Here is a 25,162-nt window from a genome sequence, read left to right as displayed (position 1 = left end):
ACACATGAGGACCGACCCAGGAAAGGAAGACCAAGAGTCACCTCTGCTTCTGAGGATAAGTTCATCTGAGTCACCAGCCTCAGAAATCGCAAGTTAACAGCAGCTCAGATCAGAGACCAGATGAATGCCACACAGAGTTCTAGCAGCAGACCCATCTCTAGAACAACTGTTAAGAGGAGACTGCGCCAATCAGGCCTTCATGGTCAAATAGCTGCTAGGAAACCACTGCTAAGGAGAGGCAACAAGCAGAAGAGATTTGTTTGGGCCAAGAAACACAAGGAATGGACATTAGACCAGTGGAAATCTGTGCTTTGGTCTGATGAGTCCAAATTTGAGATCTTTGGTTCCAACCGCCGTGTCTTTGTGAGACGCAGAAAAGGTGAACGGATGGATTCCACATGCCTGGTTCCCACTGTGAAGCATGGAGGAGGAGGTGTGATGGTGTGGGGGTGTTTTGCTGGTGACACTGTTGGGGATTTATTCAAAATTGAAGGCACACTGAACCAGCATGGCTACCACAGCATCCTGCAGCGACATGCCATCCCATCCGGTTTGCGTTTAGTTGGACGATCATTTATTTTTCAACAGGACAATGACCCCAAACACACCTCCAGGCTGTGTAAGGGCTATTTGACCAAGAAGGAGAGTGATGGAGTGCTGCGGCAGATGACCTGGCCTCCACAGTCACCGGACCTGAACCCAATCGAGATGGTTTGGGGTGAGCTGGACCGCAGAGTGAAGGCAAAGGGGCCAACAAGTGCTAAACACCTCTGGGAACTCCTTCAAGACTGTTGGAAAACCATTTCAGGTGACTACCTCTTGAAGCTCATGGAGAGAATGCCAAGAGTGTGCAAAGCAGTAATCAGAGCAAAGGGTGGCTATTTTGAAGAAACTAGAATATAAAACATGTTTTCAGTTATTTCACCTTTTTTTGTTAAGTACATAACTCCACATGTGTTCATTCATAGTTTTGATGCCTTCAGTGAGAATCTACAATGTAAATAGTCATGAAAATAAAGAAAACGCATTGAATGAGAAGGTGTGTCCAAACTTTTGGCCTGTACTGTATATAAATAACTTAACAGGTAATCAAGGAATGGACACATATTCTGACTTAGTGACAGCTTCAGAAGAAGGGAGTCACTACTTCATTTTTCATCATGCTGGTAAATTTGAATAAATTATGGTCTCCTCTGGTGCTTATGGTTTTTTAATGATGTGTAGCATCTCCATACTGACAAAACATTTACATTTGTATATGCGATCTATACACTATACAGCTAACTAACATTAGCTCAAGTGGGTAGTGAAAAATCCAGTTTTATAAATCCAGAGAAATTCTGTAAAAATGAACTGCTTGGAAACCAGACCAATTGGGACCAGGCTTTTAATTGAAGTTTTAAGGTATATCTAAGTGGTTTTCCACTGTCACTTACTGCAGGTGCATGTTGGTGTAATTAATTGACGCGCGCCAGGCTTGGCTCTCACAAAACAATGTCCAGACATTTCCCGTTGCTTTGCTCCATTTATTGCTTCCACAATATAAGCACAAGAAGGTACAGTACCTTGGTTTATAGCAATTAGGTAGCCTATTATTTAATACTGCTCCTATCTGCAGACACATCAGCCACAGTCAAAAAACTGTTTGCTTCTACTCATGCACGCCTGGCCTCATTAACCTGGCTGTATAAATGTACTCCCGCAGGAAGTTGTCACAGTGCCACCCACAGTACAAAAATGTTTTGCAACAAAAAATAAACACACACAGATAAATGGCTGTAAATGTAAATAAATAAATAAATAAATATATTCATGGAAAATCTAAATATATATATTCAACAAATAAAACTTACTTTAGAATAACACAGTGTTGAGAATCTGAATTGATTTAAGATTAAGAAAAGATCTGTGTGTAGTTACATAGATGTTATACCGTACTGTATACTATACTGTTATGCATGCAATGTTTCCATCATATATAGTAACATCTCTTAATGCAGTGGTGTCAAACACACGGCTTGGGGTCCAGAAGCGGCCCGCCAAAGAGTCCAATCCAGCTCTATAGGTGACTTTGCACACCTAATGTTGATGCATATGTGAAGGCTGAGAGGTTTCAGGAGCAAATTTAACAGTGAGCAGATAATGTCTTAGAGGCTTTTCCACTCTGACCAGAATACAGCTCTCTGAAATAACAATGTTTCTGTGGTCATATTTAAAGATATTGAACACTGTGCAACATATTGTCAACCAGCAGCTTCAGTTCAAAAAAATCTGTGTCAGACTTCTATCTTAAAAGAATATGGGTGGAACCTTGCTGCTGAGGCACTGATAAAACTTCAGATTGTGAGACAGGAGATGACTTAACCTGCTTCTTCAATAGCTTCCACTTTAGTGCGCAATTATAAAAAAAAAATGCACATGTAATGAAAGCGAGCAGAAGACTGACTGAATGTGGAAAAACTGAGACATACTGTTGAATTTCCATATGATTTTTCTGAGGCTATTGCAGGCTGTTCATCATTTGTTTTGTAAATGGCTGAACTTGCGGACTTCTGTATATTAAAGAAAAGGGAAAAATTTGAAGGGGCCCACTTGAGATCCATGTGGCCCATGAAGTAAAATGAGTTTGACCCCTGTCTTAATTCATTACTGATCTCTTACACAGACATTACACTGATCACAAAGCAAATAGGAAAAATAGGCAACTTTTAAAGTCACTCTCTGGATATTTGCTTTATTCCATACAAGTCAGTTTAACTGATTTATTTTCACTCATTATCCAAAAACAGAGCTTTCATTGTGTCACTGTCACCGTCATACCAGAGAGGAGACCTGTCAGTGTGAGGTCCTATTAGTCTCAAAGTCAGTCCTGTGCTCAGCAGCAAGATAGACGACACGGAGCTTTGACTGTTAACTCACACTGGGTAACAAACACTTATATTTAAAAAATATATATATATTATATCTCATGTGTTACATCTTTGTCCGTAGTACCATTCAGGACGATGACAGTTAATGTATGGTGTATCAATTCAATGTCATGAAAGTGTTTTTAATGCAAATGTCCAAGGAAACTGTGACATTTTGGTTTGGGCCAGAACATAAGATCCATGTCTAGCAGTTCACTTTGCTTCGTGTCCATCTGACACTTCCTACTATAGATATTTGTAATCGCAGTAGCATAACCCACATTGTGATAAATTGTGGTTACACAAGTGTGGTCAAGGTTTTTTGTTTGATGCTCTCCACCAACTGTTTGTGTCCTCTTTAACCCTGCCCCGGCAGCCAGGAGAACAGTCGATCTTACAGCAAACACGTGCAATAAAAGCAGATATGAGCAGGGTGAAAAGTTTAACTGTTCTCAGAGGCCTGTTAAACGTAATCAGTTATGGTACTGTCAAGTGAGTTATGGTGTTGATAGTGAAGGCGATGCTGCATTATCTGTCTTATAATTGATAATTATTAAATGGTCTGTGTAATACTTCTTGAAAAGGACGGGATGTGAGCCGGTCCATTTATTGGCTTTTCATAAAACAATATCACTGTCATAACACGCACTTGTTGTACAAGCTGTTACATTATTACCGGAAAGGTTGTGAAATGCAGTGACAGTAGTCTGTGTAATATTGGTTTAGCAAGTAAATAAAGATGAAAAAAATACATCCATGTACACAGTTTTTGTACTTTTTTAAATTATTGACATACATCTACAGCACTAATCTATACCTTCAGCTGGTATTTTCCTTATGATCCTATTCAGTAAGTTCTCTAATACCCTCCAGCTAACCCCGATTTACGAGCCCAAATTAAGATAAGGGGAGGTTGTCAGAAAGTCAAACATATGAACAGTTTATGGCGGCGCTGTATCTTATCTCTGACAATGAAGTGTGGTGTCATGAAAAAATCTAAATGTTCTCCTGCACAGTAACACAGCACAAATACAGCTGTCTACCAAGAAGCATACCACAGTGTCTTTAAGCCTACACTTGTATGAATGTATCACAAGGTCTTTCATTACAAAGAAAGCCAACTGCTTTCAGTAGCCAGCCAGGATATCAGTTTTGATGTCAAATTTATTGGTACATTTTTTTTTAAAAAGTTCATTTTTATTCCAGTATATTTCAGTATATACAACACATTTTGAAATTAAAGCCAATTTATCAATTGTATGGCTTACAAATTACAGTCTACCGTAGTATTTTGAGTGGCTAGAAACTCAAAATTTTAACACAGCAGTGTCATTATTGTTGAGGTATACCGAAGGTGCTATCTGTCTGTCCACAGCGGGTCAAAATACAGAGTCCTGTGATCTGGGGAATGTGTGTTGGTCAGCAAGGCGGGTGTTAGTGTGGCTCTGAGGAATAGCCGTGATTGGAGGGGTTTAGGTAAACAGCATGGCAGCCAGCACACCGCCTGCAGCGGGGGCTCCTGTAAGAGCTGAGAGAGCACACACTGATCAGACGTCATCTCACAGAAGAAACAAAGGAGTCACTGATTTAACCAGTATTATATTATGCATGCTTAAATCAAATTTCCAGTATCAAATCATAGTATTGTATTTGAAAAGATTGTCACTTGAGTCTTGATGCAAAATAGAAAAAACTTTCTTATACACACACATTATAACTGTTCTTTTAATTATTTATATGTCAATTGACTTTTATTTAACTGTATTTTGCTTGTTACATTTTTTTTATTATTTTACTCCATTCCTCTTTTAATACTGTAACTGCTGTTAAATTGTCAACTCTTTTGTTTTTTTTTTAAAAACATTAAAACAAGTAATTCTTATATCATATGTACTGTTCTGTTGTAAAATACATAATCTCTAGTTACCTCATAGTAAAGCCGGGGATCATGGCTGGCTGGCTGTACGTCCTGTCTGGCCATCAGTTCTATATCCTTCAGTGTTTCTGCCTTCCTCCATTTGGCTCTGCGGTTCTGAAACCAAATCTGAAGCACAAACAATACATGTGAATGAATGTAACTAGAATAACACAATATATATAATTTTTTGTCATAATGCCTTATGTAAGCAGCTATCTGAAGACCGGCGGTATTGTATTGTTCCATTGATGACTATTTAATCAGTCTATACTGTTTGAGAACATTATCTGAATTGTCAGTAACCCCAGTTTGACTTATTGACAGATTAAAAACAAATGTCAGCAATAATCAGATGCAAAATAAATCCATATGTGTGGTAACAATTTGCTGATTTGACCAAACTTTATAATAAAATGCATAAAATTATGATACAGGTTTGACAAAGAAATCACAATTGCTGCTATGCTCCTGAGACCCTGTGTTCTCATATGAGGACATCTCATGTTGGGTTTACTTGACCTTATACTTCAATCTACTTGGACACTTTTTCTGTGCCATCGAGTGGTAGTACTGTATGAGCACAATACACTAATCCATGTAAAAACAAGATGGTGCCAAGTCAGTCTGCACCCGATCCCGACACAAAAATGGACAAGGTCCAAAACCTGATCACATTTATGGTTGAAACTTGTTTATTTATGATTAATAATGTTTGTAGTTTGATAAGGCAACAAATTTGATCAATTATAGCAACAGTAACAGCTTAGAAACTGTTAGTTAGGAAGTATTCATTTGAAGACATTGGGACTTTATTGTTGTACTGTTTGAGGACACTGGGACTTAATTATCATTGACAGTGTTTAGTTTTTAAACTTAACGGGTCCTTATTGAATCCTGAACAGCTCAGAGGAATTAAAAATTCATAGGAGGCTCTCAAGAGGCTATTGTGTGGATATGAATGTCATCAGAGTAATGTAACATCATAAAATATTGCCTCATTTTAATCTACTAAATATTGCAACATTTAAACAAATAAATCATTGATGTATTATTTCATGTTGCTGTGATTATTCTTTGGAAAAATCAAAAGAACAAAAACTGTCACTAACACCAGTGCGTATGCTTGCTAATTTCTAAAGACTGGCAAAGACTAAGACAGTGAAAGTCCAACAAATGCACTATGTGAGGAGCTGTAGAGCTGCAATGATTAATTGATTAGTTGTCAACTATTAAATTAATCGAAAACTAATCTTATAATCACTTAACCACTTTGAGTCATTTTTTAAAGAAAGAAAAAAGTCAAATTCTCTGATTCCAGCTTCTTAAATGTGAATATTTCCTCATGTCTTTTCTCCTCTATGTCACTTAACTGAACATATTTGGGTGTAGATGTAACAAGACATTTGAAGGCTTTGGGAAACACTGATTAACTTATTTTTTCACACAATTTCCTGACATTTTATAGACCAATCAAGTAACTTATCAACAATAAAAAGAATGGGCCTACTTGTATTCGGCCCTCAGTGAGGTGCAGGCGAGAGGCTAACTGCTCTCTGCTGTTGACGTCTGGGTATTGAGTCAGCTGGAAGACTTTCTCCAGCTCCTGCAACTGAAACGGTGTGAAAGTGACCCTCGTTTGCCTCTTTTTCCTCTGACCTGTGGACACATTATTGTCACTGACATCTTCCTCATCAGCATCATTTAAACATGGAACCACAAGCTTCTACTTCCTTCTATTTTATTAATAATAATACTCACTCATGCAGTTTGTGCTGGCTTTGGGAGATTCTTCAAGTAGTCTGTTTTGTGGAGCTTCTATATTGGAGAGAGAAATCCAACATTGGCAGGAATATTTTATTGTAATCATGTTTTAATCATCAACTATGATGTAGCAACTCCTCCTTAAAAAGAAAACAACACTAAAAGAATAGTAAAAAAAGAGTGATAAAACCCACCTGTACATGAGAGCTGGTTCGATATCCTGGTGTTACGATGCGCTCTCTTCTCTTTCCTGACACATGTGGGCCTCCTCAGGATTTCTTCAATCGAATGGGATAATTTTTTTGGCTGAGATTCCATTTCCTGCTCCACGCAGGGCTCTTTCTCCGTATCTCCTCTATTCCACGTTCCCAGAAGTTTATCCCCTGCCATCAGCTGCCTCTGCAAACTACAGACTTTATTCCCCAGCATTTAGGATCTCAAATTATCCTCTCGTGAACACCTCTCAGGTTCTGGAAGCTGTTGTCAGCCTGCGTTTGACCTGCATCACATGGTCATTATCAGGGAGGAGTGACTGGCAGCATGTAACTGCATACTTCTAGGAAAAGCTTCCTCTATCAGTGTCCCTAGAGAACTTTTAATTCAAGGCGTGCTCATTGTAAATATGTAAACGTGATATTATTATCGGCCTTTATCACTCTTTAACACACATCATTTAATAGAACTGACTTGTTAAATTTACTCTGAGGTTTACCTGCCTTCAGTATAACCAGCATAAAAACCAAATCTTGTAGGCCCAAACACTGACTAAATCTCTGTGAGTCTGTAGTTTGATTCACAGCTGCATAATATTCAACTATAAAACATATTTAAACTGTTGCTTCTCTTTCTTATCACCACATTTATTGGAAGGTTAATCTTTATCACCTTGGCCTCACTATGCCCTCTTGCACTCCAGTTCACCTTTCAGACACACTGGGAACGCAAGCTGGTGGTGACTCCTTGTGGTGTGTGAGGGATCATGTCCTATGGGTTCAGTATGTCTCCATCTAGTGGTGCTGAGTCTTCAGTACATTCATCTTTGATTTTGTGATCTTGTGCATCAAACCAAAGATCAGGTGATATTAATAGACCTTTCTTCATGGGAGACATTTTGATATTTCATAATAGGAAAGCACAAATGTCTTTGATATCATACATGGTGGCTGCATTCCAGTTAGAGGAGGTCCTGGATTACCTGGATAGCTTTTCTTGCTATGACACAGTAAGTCCAAATGTCTGCTGTGGGGAAGACCTACAGAGTGGTTATGTAAGTTATGTTTTAACATGATAAACCAAATCAACCTGAGAATAAAGGATTAGCTTGAAGCAGCTGATAGAGAAAGCGATCTTTACTGGCTGTGACAGTGGACAGTGGATCTCAACAAAAGTTTGAAGATGGGTGTGGTCCGAGCAATAATGCAGGAAGTAGGAGAGTGGGAAGTAAAGAAGGGGTCACTGGCTCCCATGCTTTTTGCCCCCGGCACACATTCATTTTAAGCTGTGGACTGACATCACAGCTTGAGTGATCCCATTTGAAGATTGTCACTAGTTTGGTCTTTAGGTTCAACTTTGCAACCCATAAAGGTAAAGGAAATACAAGCTACATTACATACCATCGCTGGCCACTTTATTAGGTACACCTTGCTAGAACCGGGTTGCCTTCAGAACTGCCTTAATTCTTTGTGGCATAGATTCAACAAGGTGCTGGAAACAGTACTCAGAGATTTTGGTCCATATTGACATGATAGCTGCACATCCATGATGCAAATCTCCCGTTCTACCACATCCCAAAGGTGCTCTATTGGATTGAGATCTGGTGACTGTGGAGGCCATTGGAGTACAGTGAAGTCATTGTCATGTTCAAGAAACCAGTGATGCTCGGTTTGAACTTCTTGTCTTGACCATGTCTACATGCCTAAATGTATTGAGTTGCTGCCATGTGATTGGCTGATTAGCCATTTGCATTATGAGCAGTTGAACCGCTGTACCTAATAAAGCAGCCGGTGAGTGTATATGTTATGGTAGCAGAAGTGAACTAATAAAGAGTGAAACAATCAAGTTGTCTTTCGTGTTATTTAATAAAGGGTTCCATTTTAAAGGTCAGAGCTCTGACTCCTGGAGTGTCCTCCGTATGTCCAACAAAGAATTACAGATGCAGTTGCATAATGAAGTTAAAACATGGAGGAGGGAGAGTAGAGAGGCCTCTGGCTTACTAATAAGTTTAATGAGAACAGGAACAAAGCAGGTCTCTCATACACAGATGGGATGTGTTCAAGGACACAGATCAGTTCAGGTCAGGATAAAACTTACAGAGTACTCAGAGCAGGGTATTACATGTCTATATGGTAATGATACTTTTTGTTCCTGCATATATAAGCTTCCAAGGTTAGTGTGTATGCACGGATACACACAACCTTAAAGACACACTCCAGAAATTCTGCATTGCACCTCATTAAAGTTAATGGTCAGGCAGAGACTGTAGGTCCTTATACGGGTCAAGCTAAAAATGCTGGACAAGATACTTCCTGTGACATGACCAATAGAATTTTTTGTCTTCTCAATGCCTTTGTCTTTGAACGTGGTGCCCCCAGTTGTAATGTGGCCTTTCTGTTAAAATTAAGCCTTGTCCGAACCCACATTGAGATAACCCTCATGACATCATCAGGATAATCTTCCCCTGGACTTTAGAAAACACATCCAGAGCGAGGCTGAGTATATATCCTCCATGCTGGGTAAGCTGACCTTGTAAAATCAGTGAGTGCACCTTCAATATATAAATATCACACACATATGTGCACACGTGTGACGTTACACAAGTGATGCAACATAACAGTATTGACATGTTAAATACACGTCCAAATGCTAGGTTAATCTTTCTAGTACACTTAGTTTTTGATTTTCACTCTCAGCATGTGGGTGGTGGTGTTATCTTCCTCTCCTGTCACTCATGAGTCACAGAATGTGTAGTCATATGGTGGACCTGTTATCCTACAGTGAATCAAACATATTTTATGGATAAAGTATTTGCTTTTGTGGAAACAAATTTCAAGCGTATTGTAAGTGATTATTCAAATTCAACCAAAGCTTCTTTCTTTGTAAAATTAGCATGGTCACGGGATGCAGTGAGGCACTGGATCAGAGGAAACCACAATCTGAGAGCCAAAACATTTTGACTCAGGCAGTTTTTATCCAGAGAGGATAAATAACTTCATTGTTTTGCTGTTATTCTGCAATTTTTCTGGTGCTGTTTCACTGATACAGTTTTATTTCTACCAAATTTTACAGCCTCATAAAACCTGATCTGCCCCTGATGATGCAACATACCAGTCAAGAATAGAGAATAAACTTTGGTGTTGAATGTTTCTTGACAGGAGCAAGATACTCCTCCAGCTAAATGATTCCCCTGAGGTCAAACTGATTCTTTATGCCATCCTGATTCATTATAAAAATCTTTGTTGCCGTCTAATTTGCTCAGTAAAACTATAGCAGAATCTTCTCTTGTACACATCTTCTTAAAATAAAATGAGTTGGTATTTTGTAATCCTGGTTAAATATCTTGTTACAATGAAAATAAAAATGTCTTTTCTGATGCACACTGAAATCTCTTTACGTCATAAAGATGTCTTCAGCACAAAAAATAATGGTTTAAATGCTCTAATGTTCCAAATATTACAATTACCAACCTATTGTGTCATTTAGGTATGAGAGAGTGTTGATTATAACATCGACCAGAGAATCCAGGTCTCACATAATGGAGCTGAAACCTAATTCTGAGTAGGAAAAAAATGGCCTTTTAGATAGCTTTTGGTTCACATTTGAATTTCACATTAGACCTTAAATTGAAAACAATATTGATTACACGTGCAACACATTATTCTGTAAAAGATCCCCTGTCCTCTCAGTGATAGACTGGACGCTGCCTCTCCCCCAATTTGATTACAGGGAAGTCTCTCAGATACACATTTAAAAAGTTCACTGTCCCTGTGGCCTAATGTGGTCATGTGCCTCTGAGTTAGAGCATGACGCAAAACTCAGATGTGACCGTGATCACGTCAGCAACAATAAGTCGAGGCTCAAGCTTCACTAAAGCGACTATGCTTTGGTGACTGGACACACGGGTGACAACAGTGGCTCCGCTGCTTTTAACTCCCAGTTCAACCAGCAGCAGCTGTGAGGCTAAAATTATACCATGGCACACATTTAACATACATAGTTCAACCTTTATGAAGTGTCAGTCCCAGGTCTTCACTACCTGACATGTGATGGATCCTCGTACAGTATAATGCACGCAATGTCATGTGCACACCGAGCAGAAGACCTCATGATGTCTTGGCGCTGCTTCTCTCTATGCTTTGCATGTGAACTCAATTTACTCAACTGTTCTATTTGGGGCATTTTGTCAAGCTGGCTTTCCTTCTTACTGAACATCCACAACAGCGAGGACAAAAGCGTCCTCATAAAATTCTGTGACTTAAAACTACTTTTTGAGCATTAAATAACCTAACGTTAGAGATAATTATCAGCTCCATTGTCCTGCTGTATGAAGGTTGTCTGCAGGTTATAGACTTGCAGCAGTGCTATCAGCATTGCTGAAAGGATGGCCACGCCGTTTAGTTCGATATTGGTCCACTTTGGGTCGAGATGGGTTGCCATGACAGTTAGTGAAAGCTTTTGACAACAATTTGCAATGACACATTATACAAACATTCGTGAATGTAATAACTTTGATTATCTTTTTAATTTAAACCACTACCAGATCTAAATTTGATTTGTTCTGTAGGCTGCTTGGGTTAATGACTACTTTTGATATGACTACTACTAATACAGCCTGAACTGCATTTGTTTTTAGCGCTAAATGTTAGCATGCTGCTACATGTAACTAAGACAGTGAGCATAGTAAACATTATATCCACTTAACATTAACATGTTAGCATTGGCATTGTGTGAGTATGTTAGCATGCTGACGTTAGCATTTAGAGCTGCTGGAGTGGCAGTAGACCTTGGATACTTGCCTTGCTTTGCCCAGGGGTACATTTGCAAAATGACAGATGCCAGTTATAAACAAACAGTAATCATACTTATCAGTATATATAATAAATGAAAGGCCTGAAATGCCCAAACTCTCGGGGTGACTGAGTCCTGGAATCGTGACTTAGAGGTACAGGGCTTTGAACTTGACTGGGACAATATTTGGTCTAATATATTTATTTTATCAAAAAATCCAGCATATCAGCTTATACACTTTAAGTTTGCACACAAATTTTATGCCACGCCATATAGACATTTTAAAATGAAAATGATAGACAGTCCAAACTGCACTAAATGTAGCCAGAGTGCTGCGGGTACATACCTTCATGTGTTTTGGGAATGCCCCTCAGTCTCTGATTTTTGGAGTAAGGTGGCCAAGTATCCACGTAAAAAATTAGAAATTTTCAATTGTTACTATTCAACGATGATTCTGCTCTAAGTGATAACATCAGGTTAGCCCTTAGGAAGATCATATTTGCAGGTTTAACTGCTGCCAAGAAGACAATAATTCACTCATGGCTTTCTCCTGAGTCTCCGCCGATTAAAGAATGGATGAATCATTTCCGGGATATCGCTGTCATAGAAAGATCACTGGCTGTAATTTTGGCCTGGGCATCCTCCGTGGAGGCTTGGGTTGCCCTTTTTGGTTCTCTTTCAGATCCGCATTTTCTTGCATAACTATAACTGATAAAAGAACTTAATATTATAAAAAAGCCTACACACAGAGTCTGCCCACTTTGTCACATGAAAGTTGATCTTGGGCATAGTTTTAGTTTTAGTATAGTGTTTGTCTAAACTTTTTTTGTTTTGTTTTGTCTTGTTCTGTTTTTTGTGTGTGTGTGTTTGGTGTTATTACTCATTGTACTTTTATTTCAATTTTAAATGATTAATTTTCTGACTTCCTTTTTTTTAATTTGATAGGACAGTTAAAGATAAACAGGAAAGAGGGGAGAGAGAGTGAGGCGATGACACGCAGCAAAGGCTTGTGAGTCAGAAGCAAACTGTGGTGGTTAGGACTCAGCCTTTCATGCTGTGCTCACCTTATCAGGCGAGCCAGAGGCACCCCTGTTTACAAAACTGTGACATTTGATGTCCATTTTTGCCAAGAGGCATATCCACTCTCAGCAGCTTCGGACAGGTCAGGTGTGCACAGAGGCATTATAGGATTTGAGGATATATAACTTAACTTGGACATTTCTCTTCTTTTTCCCCTGAAAGAGCATTCCCTGGCACTTTTTCTTGGGTTAGGGTTAGGGTTTGCTTTTTTTTTTTTTTTACACATTCCGGCATCTTACTTACATTCAAATAAAAATAAAAAAATCCTGTGTGAATCCATTTTTTATTGGGAACCAGAAAATGGTGACATGCCACCTGGCATTGGACTGTATGTTAAGGATCAATGCAGTGGACTGTCTTGTTGCAAACACATGCAAACAAAAACCTCTGCAGTCTCAATGCACAATTTGCTGCACAAAATAAATTCTAAGTTTTCTTGAAGACTATACCAGTTAGACGATACATGACCACAGGACCCTTTATAGTTGATATATGCCTGTAACTCCAGATGCAGAAAATTGGTGGGGTGTAATGTAAGGATTTGTATGCATAAACGTGCTTTTAAAAAATCTAATAAATTGCAGAGAAAATAGTCTAAAACCCTGTAGTTTGTAGTGTCCAGACATTATATGAAATGTGATGTGACTTTTTTCTTCCCTCTGGTGACAGAGGATGTAAATACACCCACATGGATGCCAATAGTGTGAGAATCTGAGCTTCCTCTGCTGCCATATTTTGACCTCCTTAATTAAGTAGATGTGGGCTGCTATCAAACCCTCAAATTAGACTAATAATATAATTGAATCTAATATCATTTTAGGGGAAATAGAGCTTTACGGTAAATGAGTAAATGAAGTTAACATTTACTGAACATCATCATCAATAACAACTTTGCAGCATGTGATAGTTTGGCAACATGTGATGGTTGTACAGTGTTGCCCTCTAAAAACAAATATTTGGTGTTAGAATGAGAAGGAAAGTAGGTTAGAAAGGGCAACACGTAACTAAGGTAAGCCTCAAAGACTGGATTTCAGCTAACAGTGAGATCGGCCCGAAGGGCTCTTGTAATGAGATTTAAAAAAAAAAAAAAAAATAGCAAAGACAGTGTGTCTGAGAGGGAAAGAGAAAGAGAGAAAAACAGTCTGAATGGGTATCTCCTGCCTGCCAGATGCTGGTTGGTCAGCTGCTGTTACTGTTGTAATTGGGCTCACATGAGCTGCTGGTGGGACTCATTTCAATCGCAGCAGTCTCATGTCTGAACTCTGCTCCTTCCTACCAACCTGCCCACCCACCCTTGCTTCCACCTCCCAGCTCTCTCCCTTCTCTATCAGACCTCTCTCGTCCTCTCTTGATGTGTTCCCTCCACTCTTTCTGTTTTTTCACTTTCCTGTTTTGTTTTTCGGGCTCAGAGGACCACCACCTGAGCCTGTAGGCTGAAGCTGACATGGCTCCAGAGAAGGACAGTAATGGTCTTGACAGCTATGCATTTGCAGTAAGTATAACTTTAACTTAATTTTATACAAGGAAAAGTTTTGAAAGAACTGCCTACTTTAAATGTTCTTGTAAAACTATTCAACGTCATTAAAGTTACTAGAAATCCAGTGATTTTCTTTTTATAATTGTGTGAATGTGAACAACTTTGGGTTGATCTCTGCTCTAATAATTAACTGGATAATAAATAAGTAGACAAGAGATGTTTTGGTCAGTTAATTATTGACACCAGATAGAAAAGTGGGCAAAGGAGCGTCATGGTAACGTGTGAACATACTTGTTTACATTTTTGCTCCTCCAGGCTTAACATCACATTATTGAAAAGATAAGTGACGCACTGTTTAGTCAGACAAACAGAGGGTGTCAATCTTAATTATATCCAGAAGGGATGCTACTTTGTGTGGACTTTGGTAATTTTCCATAGCAGTATTTTTCATCTCTAGCTGATTAAGGAAAGTTGTGCTGGTTGAACGAGTGCTCAAACATTCCACTGTTGTTTTGGTTGCATTGAGATTTGACCCATATAATGAAATGACCAATAATCCAAAACAAAAATTAGCAGTATACAGTCATTTCATCTTTAACTCATCTCTGTCTGTCTCTTCTGTGATTAATCATAGCTTGAAGGGCGTTTCTGTGATCTACCTGACACAAAACATGAAGAAGAAATGGATACGTCCATGCACGGAGACAGCAACAAGCTAGCATACTGTGTGACAGATGTGCCTCCCTGGTACCTGTGCATCATCCTCGGCATCCAGGTACGTCAGCAACAGGGTTTTAAAGCCGTCTTTGATAATGAGTTTTCACTTATTTCCTGATGAAGAGCCTATGTGTCATAGTTTCTGATGTTATGTAATAATGCAAACATGACCACAGTGTCACATGAGAGCTTCCGTCTGACGTTTCCGTCATGGTTGGTTAGACTTGGTTTTATCCACGTATGCCTGATTGTGACATTTGCTTCAGATACAGCTGAGATGAAGTCAGTGAGAGTTTGTTTTATGTATTTAGCAGCTGTGATCAGTCTGACTTCACTCTAGGGACCTGACTAAGCATTTACTTTTCTCTTTTACACTATCTACCACAACCCTTTACCCCTTTTATCTACCACAGTATTCATTTTTCCTTACATTAAACTAATGTCTCTCTTGACATCTTTCCCCCATCTTTTATCTCTCAGCACTGTTTGACTGCGTTTGGAGGAATCATCGCCATCCCGTTAATCTTGTCTCAGGGACTGTGCCTGCAGTTTGACGGCCTCACACAAAGCCACCTCATCAGCACCATCTTCTTTGTCTCTGGCATTTGCACTCTGCTGCAAGTTACCTTTGGCATTAGGTAAGGCAGTGAAGGAGAGGTAGTTAATGAGTAGGAAGATGTTCAGGTAATAAATGTTCAGTTTAATTAAATGGTTAAATGGTTAATCTCAGGGTCATTTTACATTCACTCTCTGGATAAGAGGGTTGCTTGGTGCTTTAACACAGTAACCCAGCAGTACAGCGGGGTGCATTAAGGTGGAATTAGCGTGCTGCTCCTTTGGCAGAACGGATCAACCTCTCAGCTTTCCTTCTTAACCTCTTTTGAACTGTGATGCCTGCCAAAATGATTGTGCAGCCTTAACCATGAACAATGGAATATTCTAGTGTTGTGTTAGTGGACACAGCTTCTAGTTAAGGATATACTATACAAGTTTTTCCAAAAAAACAAGTATGGAATTATACAGAAATAATCCCTCTACATCAGTGGTTGCCAACTGGTGGGTCATCGTCCAAAAATAGGTTGTAGGTCCACTGTGAATGGACTGCAAGTGACTCACGAATGTGTCAAGGACAGCTACCTGACAGAGACAGCAAACCAATTCCATGACATGGTCACATGCAAGTATGACGCTGAATGTATTAAACTGTGTGGACCTTGAACTATTGACTAAGGAGAAATCTGGACCCTGAGTCTGGACCAGTTGGGAACCACAACTCTCAAACATCAATTAGGACCCACTAGAAGTGTGTGGCGGTGTCTGCCTGTATTTTCTTATTTACCCCTTATTTTACCCCTTATTTTCTATGTTTGGGACATTTATGGGTGTGTACCCACCTACACTATGCTCAGATGAGGTCGCTGCTTTATGAAAAGGTAGCAATCAAGTGCCAAGCTATAGGTAGCAAGCATCCAAGAGACAAAGCACCCCCAAAAATGCAAATATAGTGAGGTGAAACGCCAAATGAGAGTGAATAGGATTGGCTTTCATTTTCGTTTTGTTGGCAAGCATGTTAACAATCAGTAACCAACGATCCTGCATAGTGTACCTTTATAGAAGGAAGAGGGAAAGTAAACTTAAGTGCTATATCGTAGGCAACTGGACTTACTTGAATTTCTTGAAGACATTTTATCTCTCATCCAAGAGGCTTCTTCAGTTCTGGATATCTGTAAGAAACTCAAGCAAGTCTAGCTGCCTACGATATGGTACTTAAGATTACCATGACCTAGATGACTGAGAATCTTCACCATGTAATATGGTAATATGTGTTACCTACTTGCAGCATTTTAGGTAACAATTATACAGTATAATACAACACGATATGATCCAATACCATTTGATACGGGCGGCTGTGGGTCATCCACTAATTGGAGGATCAATGGTTCAATCCCCGGCTCCTCCAGCCCGCATGTCAAAGTATCCTTGAGCAAGATACTGAACCCCAATGTGCTCCCGCTGGTTGTTCTATCGAAGTGTGAGTGTGTTAAAAATTGAATAGCAGGTGGCAACTTGTATGGTAGCCTCGGCCACCAGTGTATGAATGTGTGTGTGAATGGGTAAATGTGACTCGTAGTAGTGGCAGAACAGACAAAAAACATCAAGATTAGCAGCACTCCTTTCACATAGTTTTGAAGCTACTCAGTGCAAAGTATCCCTTGTGTGCCGAGGAGACTTGAAATGATGCAGTGTCTGATTTTGTTTCGGAGAACTACAAACTTACACCATGTTTTGTTGCTGTGAACTTGCACTATGTTTGTGTGCAGACCGGCTGAATTTTGCCGTCACAGTAGGATTAGGGGAGGAATTTCCATCTTATTATGTTTGGAATCTAGCTCTTGCTAAATCCACATTCCCCTGGCTTAGCACCACTGATGCTTTCTTGTCTCTCTCCAAATACTTGGAGGTCAGCTGTAAGGAAAACAATCGGTGTGTTTAATGGCGCACTGTTTCAGAGAAGCCAAAGGAAAACAACGCTAATTATTTATGTCCCATAGGATGATTCTTATCAAAATGTATTTGCTATGTGTCTTAAATATTCCCTTGAGTTGTCCATGTTTTTCACAAACATACTTCTGATTCTCCTGACTTACTGTGAGACACTGTTGTGTGTGTTGTCTGGAAAATTTTCAGTTCCACATCTGTGACAGTCTGATGTGAATTATTGACTTAGAAGCAGCATAATAAGAACTATTACATGGCAGATGACTTTAACTCAGATGACCTCTGGTGCAGCCTAATTACAGTCACTCTCCCAATGTTCACATGATTTAAATCAACCATTCAATCATATGTCAGTGAAAGAAACAGGAACTATAGAGACTCTTGAGGTGGACTTAAGAGGTGCTGCACTTTTGTCAAGAAAATCTAACCTTTTTATTGCTTTTTAAAAGTACTAAGGTTGATTTAGCCACTACCCTGCGTATCTTGCACAACATCTGATATGATGATATCTATTGATGTACCACCTGTCTGGAAATGCTCCTATTCTGTCTGGCTCCCTTCTTTTAACTGCCTTCCTGATGTCACTTTGACCTCTTTATTTCCAGGCTGCCCATTCTCCAAGGTGGAACATTTACATTGCTAGCACCATCCATGGCAATGCTGTCCATGCCCGAATGGACGTGTCCTGCTTGGACTCAAAATGCCAGCCTAGTCAACACGTCCTCCACAGACTTCATGGAGGTGTGGCAGAGTCGCATGAGAGCAGTGAGTGACCGATCTTTCCAATCACGACTTGTGTGGTGTAATGTAATCAGTTTGTCATTTGACCTGTGATGATGTCACAAGGCGAGCTCAGTTTTGGTTCCTGGTTGCAAGCTGGGGAGTTGGCTACCTGCCAGTTTATCAAGTAAACATCCCTAGTGTTAAACACAAAGTAGTCATTATTGTCTGAGAAAGAACCCAACACAACAACTTAGCGGATTTCACTGAACTTTGATTTGATTGAAACTGTCTGGAAAGTGTATTTAGTTTACATGTAAAGGGCCACTGGACATTAGACAATCAGCTTCTTTTTCCACTAAATGGAAAAAGAAGCTGATTATTAATACTTTAAGATAAAACACCAAGTCTTAACAACAACAACAACAACAACAACAACAACAAAAAGCTGCAAACACATAGCCACATTGTCACATGCATCAATACTACACACGAAAACACATAAAACATTGAAATATTGTTTTACATTTATCTATTATTGGATTTGAGAACTTATTCAGATGTTACTGCATATTGATTTTTTTTAAAGACTTGCTGGTTCAAGCTCCACGTTCAGTGGAATAGGTTGGAGTAGTAAACACATTTTGGGTATCACCAGCGATATAAGATTTTTCTCTGTGATTGTGCATTTGATTAAAGTAGCTAGCGCAATATTAGCAGTTCATGGGGTGCCCTCTTCTCCTTCTCTGTTGATGAACACTACTTCACCCACAAAATTAGCCCACTCTCTGTAGCCTGTATTAATTACTCACCCTTCATGCCCTGAATTTTTGAAGAAAACTTTGTATTTCTCACATGCCTCTATGCTGGACGAAGAATCTAAAAACTGAGAAAATTCTTGATGGATTGGGGGGACCGTGTTTAACAACAGCAAAACTATATCAAAACATCAGGTTACAGACTCTCACACAACTTCTGCAGTGTAATGCTAGTCTCATTTATTACACATGCATTTTCAATAAAACTTTAGGCTACTATTGAAAACACTTGTACATATGAGTAGCGCATCTAGGAAAGTGCATGCATTTGAACCCTGCTCAATGCAATACACAAGCAGAGTTGCATACATGTGTTTGCCCAGGTGTGCTACTCATATGCAGAGATGATTTTGTTAGTAAGGTGGATACATGAGACTTGGATTAAACTCAGAGTTTGTGAACAGAATTTTTGTTTTTTGATTAAGTTTTCTTTTATGAATTCAACATGACACGTGGTGAGTAGTTGATATACAAATCATCATTTTGTGGGTGAAGTATTCCTTCAAAGATGTCATTTTTGGGACTCTCCCATGGAAATGAAATGATGAGTGTATGAAATTAGCATTTGTATCAGTTGTGGAGCCTGCACCGAGACAAATGCTCATTGTTTCAACAGACCCCTCTGCAGCACAAGAGCAGCCATTGTTCGATTGCTGTGTAATGATAGTAATGTTTGCACGTTCAGTGTTAGCTTCAACCCTAACCCCTGCATGTTAAAACATTTGCCATGCAGAGTTGTGATTGTTGGGGTTGTGTAATTAGGTGATTTCATTGTGTGGGATTTGGATCCATGGATATTAAAATACAACATTTGTTACAGGCACTTGGAGCTGCAGTAATGGTTGAAACACTTTTTTCCACTGTAAGAAGTGTAGCTCACAGGTAGTCAGAACATCTACAGTAATAAGAGTAAACCATGTCAATTTAGAAGACATACATGTTAGGCCTATTTATCAGTGTAGACACCCTTCTCTGCCTCTACAATGCACTTGTGCCTGTGGGATGGATAATTGGGAAAACAGATTGCTTTCCTCTAGAAAAATCAGATAAGGTCACCAATCACCAGTAGCAACAATGGAAACCATCAGGATTTATGGGAAATGTGGTCTCATTTTGAGAAAGCCCAGCAGCACAAACAGCGGTTTAAACCAAGTTGTCATATGCGTATGGTAACAAAAATATGACAAAGATAATAACTATGCTCCTCACTGGTTAATTCCTTTGTAATGAGAGTGATGCCACATTTTGATGTAATCTTACTTGTCTGTCTTCAGCTGCAGGGATCCATTATGGTGGGCTCACTCTTCCAGGTGTTTGTTGGCTTCTCCGGCCTCATCGGCCTCTTCATGCGCTTCATTGGACCTCTCACCATCGCTCCCACCATCTCTCTCATTGGACTGTCCCTGTATGACTCAGCTGGTGCCAGTGCTGGCAACCACTGGGGCATCTCTACCATGTGGGTAAAATTCACAAACAGTGATTTTTAGGGTTTGGGATGATCTGTTTCAAGTCTTCATTGTATATTTTTTAAATTTCAAAAACCATGTTCTGATATCGTTGCATGTAACGCAACCATTGCCAGTTAAGTAAAACTAGGCTTCGGCTAAACTGAGATCTGTGTAAAAAGGAGTTCATGTAAGTTTAATGTGTTTCTGTTGTACAAACTTGTCCTATAGAGAATGCGAAGTTGCAACCTGAAGTTAACGTTATGCCATGTTAATTTTTTTTGGATGAGGGCACCATCTTATGAAGATCGTACTTAGTTATCTGTGCCTGCTGTGACGATCAAGCAATGGTTTTGGACGAAACATTCATGATAAACAACATAAATCCATATGACTTGGCAGGCCAAGGCTGGATTACAGACCCTGATGCACCACCTCCATTCACATACCCAAACATTGAACACTATTTTGTTTTTGGACTGAGTGCCCCCTTCCCACATGGTGTGACGTTCCTTCATATTCCCTATAGGTTATTTAAAATCCTTTCCTGCCCTGCCTAGAGTACAGCCAAGTTTTTGAAATTAATAATAGACTTGAAATCTCTGTAAAGTCTTAATCTCTTGGCAGGCCAGGAAAGCCTTTTAAAAGTTCCTGGCCAAAGAACCTGCTAAGTTGCTCTACTTTGCCTTGTGTTAAACTAGATTTGCCTGCAAAGTAGTGCAGTTGTACTTATATGTAACCCTGTGAACCTTATATTGTGACCTAATGTTTTCGTCCTTGTCTCACACAGGACCACGTCTCTGATCATCCTGTTCTCACAGTACCTCCGTCACATACCTGTGCCCTTTCCTACGTACAGCAAGGAGAAAAAGCTGCACACCTCCCGTGTCTACGTCTTTCAGATTCTCCCTGTATGTATCAAACAAGTTGACTGAACATGAAATGAATAATGCATTTAGTCTTTAGACTTTATTTTCTTTCCATGTGTCCTCAGGTTCTGCTTGGAATCACGTTGTCTTGGCTCATCTGCTACATTTTGACAATCTACAACGTACTTCCTGCTGACCCTGACCAATATGGCTACCTGGCTCGCACTGACCTAAAGGGAGATGTTATAGGCCAAGCACCCTGGCTCAGTTTTCCGTACCCAGGTAAGACGATGCCAAACTATCACCTGAAGTGACTTTTAGGTTATTACAGGCTACTATGAAACACTCTGTTTCCTTATGTTTGAATCCAAACTTAGGTCAGTGGGGGATGCCGACTGTGAGCCTGGCAGGGGTAGTTGGCATCTTGGCAGGTGTGATTTCCTCCATGATAGAGTCTGTAGGGGACTACCATGCTTGTGCCAGGCTGTCCGGGGCTCCACCTCCTCCTAAACATGCTATCAACAGGGGTATTGGCATTGAGGGACTGGGCTGTCTGTTGGCCGGAGCCTGGGGGACAGGAAATGGAACAACCTCATACAGCGAGAATGTTGGAGCCCTTGGTATTACAAAGGTAAGATGAACCGGAGTATATGTAGAAGTTATTTATTTAAATGGACACAACTGTAGGTAAGTATGACCTTTAAAACTTCTGCTTCTTTATTTTCTGCTTTGCAGGTTGGCAGTCGGATGGTGATAGTAGCCAGCGGAGTCTTGATGGTTGTCATGGGTGTGTTTGGTAAAGTGGGCGCCATATTCACCACTATCCCATCACCCGTGGTAGGCGGGATGTTCCTGGTTATGTTTGGTGTCATCTCTGCAGCAGGAGTTTCTAATCTGCAGGTATAAACTTTAAAATCTTGTGCATTGTGGCAAATCAGTTTTTTAAACTGACCCAAATATTCCATTTAAATACATCTATTATTTTCTTATGTTTTTTTGTTTCTCACATTTTCAGTACGCAGATATGAATTCTTCTCGAAACATCTTCATCTTTGGCTTCTCCATGTTCTCTGGTCTGGTCATTCCTAACTGGATATTTAAGAACCCCAACGCTATTGCTACAGGTGCAAGAATAACACTTCATTATATAATCTGTGCTTTTCATAAAACTGCATCCCACTTTTCTTATTATTATTATAACCAAGTATCAGCTGTTTTCATTGTATTGTGTTCAGGTGTGGTTGAACTCGATCAGGTGCTGCAGGTACTTCTGACAACCAGTATGTTTGTAGGAGGTTTCTTTGGCTTCATACTGGACAACACAATTCCAGGTATTTTCTTTCATAATTCCAGTATTTATTTCCTTAGCATTATTATATATAAATTGTCATTTATATTAACCAACCATATTAACATCATGTTACAACAATATGCAATAAGTAATCATGGGAATTTGACCAGAGATTCAACAGAAATGTCAAGTGAAGAGTCATTTTAGGGCAAAATACTAAAACGTTACACCTAATTAAATCCAAAGCTGATGCATATCGTCCATCACGATTCTGCTGAGTGTCAGGTGAATAACACAACAGTGTAAGGGACATTAGGGCATGGTTAATCATTTGTCTTGTATTAGATTAAAAAAATAGAGTCATAAGAGAGACACATTGGGCATTAATAATGGCCAGGGGATAAGAGTCACTTAATAGTTCAACACAAACATTAAACTGCAGGAAAAAAAAGTTTTTTGCTTAACTGTTTTATATACTTGTGGCCTGACAGTAACAGTCTTCTGCGGAACTTTTGTAGGTCTATGCCTGATGACATCAATATCATTTATACTGTAACAACGTCCTTTATTGCTAAGTACTGTAGAGTTGAATTCCAACACAGTCTCACAGAAATACGTGAAATGGACACAACCGCTTAGCAACACTTAACCTGGTGGTGGGCACAAAATGTGTTAAAATTACATGCTGGCAACACAAAAACAATGTCAGTGCAAAATCTAATACAAACAGTTGCAGTTTCAAACACATTGTTAATGTGGTTAACAGTTTGGTGTGCACGTTGGTCAGGTTTTGGGGAAAAAACACTGGTTAAAAGAACAAAAAATAAGTGGTTAAGTTGAAGAAAAGCAGATGGTTTCAGTTAAAATAGTTACATATAGGATGTAAGTGACATAAATGATGTACTTTGCATGGTTAGGTAGAGTTTGTAAAGTCACATATCTACAGTGACTTTTGGTTTCACACGGGACAAGAACAGCTGTCTGACCTGTATGACCCATCCACCACCCTTTCAGCCTGCCTGACACAGACTTTCTTGCTCTTACGTAATTTGTATGTCCACCACAACGATATCTTCATTGACTTTGCACTGGCATTGTTTTTTTTTTGTGTGTGTGTGTGTGTATTGCCAGCACATTATTTCAACACATTTCATGCCCACCACCACATAATGCATTGTTAAGAGTCCATGTTCATTTTATGTATTTCTATAGCCTCGTAAGACCATCCTGATAATGTGAGCTTGACATTCTGTTTCATTCTCTATATCAATCTGGACTAGATGCCACCCCAAACACTCAGCAGGCGGGACTACGTGCCTTGACAGACAAACTCTTTCAGCCAATTAGCATCAAAAAACAGCGGGGAGCATCTTCATCACCAACAGAGCCTGTTGATAAATCAAACTTTTGCCAATTCCAGTTGGCAGAACATCGAAAACGTCTTTCCCTCTGAGAAACTCAGCCTGTGCATGCTCTTGTTATTGTTTAATTCTATAATTGATTGCGATAAATTCACTTATTGCTGTTTACTCTTCTAACATAAGAGTTAGCACTTGTTGCTTTTGGAGACAGCATTGCTGTTCTGCAAGCTGTAGCCTGCATTTTATGTCATCAACTACAACACAGTCCCTGACTGGCTGTTTACATTGTCAGCTATAGTGTGGATGTCTGATTGGCCTGATTGGATTTAAATTCTTACATTTCTGGAAAGTGTTTGGGGTGGCAGCAGGGCTAGATTGATAGCATGTTTACACAGCATGTTTAGCTCATGTCATCATGATGGTCTTACCAGACTAGTATTTCCATGAGAACAGGCTAACAATTCAACTAAAGAACATCACACTGTGATTCCACTTTAGCCCCATAACAGTTCTGAAGTTACTCTATGTTTGAGAAGTGAGTACTGTACCATAAGTGTAGCAGGAGAGGAGCTGACTCATTATACAGCATTGCCCAGCTTTATAAAAAACAAACAAGCAAGCTAAGTCAGAAAAACAACATAAAGGCAGAGTCAGCGATCTCATTCCTCCAGTAGACCGTAATAGTACGCTTTAACACATTTTACACGTGTCCAACAGGGTCAAAGCATGAACGAGGCATCCTGGCGTGGAACAAGGCTCACGAGGATGACTCCAGCAACACGCTTGAGAGCGGAAAAGTCTACAACCTTCCCTTTGGCATCAGCTCTTACTTGTCTTCTTCCTCCTGGCTGCGGTACATACCTTTCTGCCCTCCCGGTGAGCCCAGCCTGGAGCCTAAGCAGTCACTTGGACATCCAGAGCCTTCACAGGTTATCATTGGAGTCGCTCTGTGAGCTGTGTACTCACTTTGGGGATTCTCGAAAAATCATCAGAGGCAGCTCAGTTTGGACTTCCTGTCCGTTTCTTAAAGACTGTACTGTAACACCATGGTGCAAAGTGTATAACATGACTTTTGCAAATGGCATCTTGCATAAGGTTTGTTACCTAAAGTTAGTTTTAATAGATTTCTATTAAATTATTAATAATAAAAAGCTGACATATATATTTATATATATATATGTATATGTAAAATCTTAAAGACATTGTTCCGTACAGTGATTCAGAGAACATACCACTTGAGCATAAATATATTTCTTTGGCTTGCTTGATGTTTTATTAGATTTCTTTGGTTTT

The 25,162-nt window shown here is 39.5% G+C and overlaps 2 protein-coding genes across 2 annotated transcripts; one reads left to right on the top strand and one right to left on the bottom strand.

Annotated features, from left to right (window-relative positions):
- Positions 1-4,055: 4,055 nt before the first annotated feature.
- Positions 4,056-7,156, bottom strand: LOC117262660 (uncharacterized). Its single transcript, XM_033635722.2, has 5 exons — positions 6,783-7,156; positions 6,586-6,642; positions 6,335-6,483; positions 4,837-4,953; positions 4,056-4,437 (listed from the first exon to the last, which is right to left on the bottom strand). Exons 1-5 carry the CDS (start codon positions 7,015-7,017, stop codon positions 4,267-4,269), a joined length of 729 nt encoding a protein of 242 aa, XP_033491613.2. The 5' UTR covers positions 7,018-7,156; the 3' UTR covers positions 4,056-4,266.
- A 6,459-nt stretch (positions 7,157-13,615) lies between these two features.
- slc23a4 (solute carrier family 23 member 4) lies at positions 13,616-25,127 on the top strand. Its single transcript, XM_033634076.2, has 12 exons — positions 13,616-14,164; positions 14,784-14,924; positions 15,347-15,504; positions 17,971-18,130; positions 20,178-20,359; positions 21,139-21,259; positions 21,343-21,499; positions 21,595-21,848; positions 21,953-22,117; positions 22,233-22,341; positions 22,453-22,548; positions 24,587-25,127. Exons 1-12 carry the CDS (start codon positions 14,117-14,119, stop codon positions 24,820-24,822), a joined length of 1,827 nt encoding a protein of 608 aa, XP_033489967.1. The 5' UTR covers positions 13,616-14,116; the 3' UTR covers positions 24,823-25,127.
- Positions 25,128-25,162: the final 35 nt, after the last annotated feature.

The sequence above is a fragment of the Epinephelus lanceolatus genome, chromosome 5 (assembly GCF_041903045.1).
Source record: "Epinephelus lanceolatus isolate andai-2023 chromosome 5, ASM4190304v1, whole genome shotgun sequence".
NCBI classification, from domain to species: Eukaryota; Metazoa; Chordata; class Actinopteri; order Perciformes; family Serranidae; genus Epinephelus; species Epinephelus lanceolatus.
This window is presented reverse-complemented; position numbering and strand designations above follow the sequence as displayed.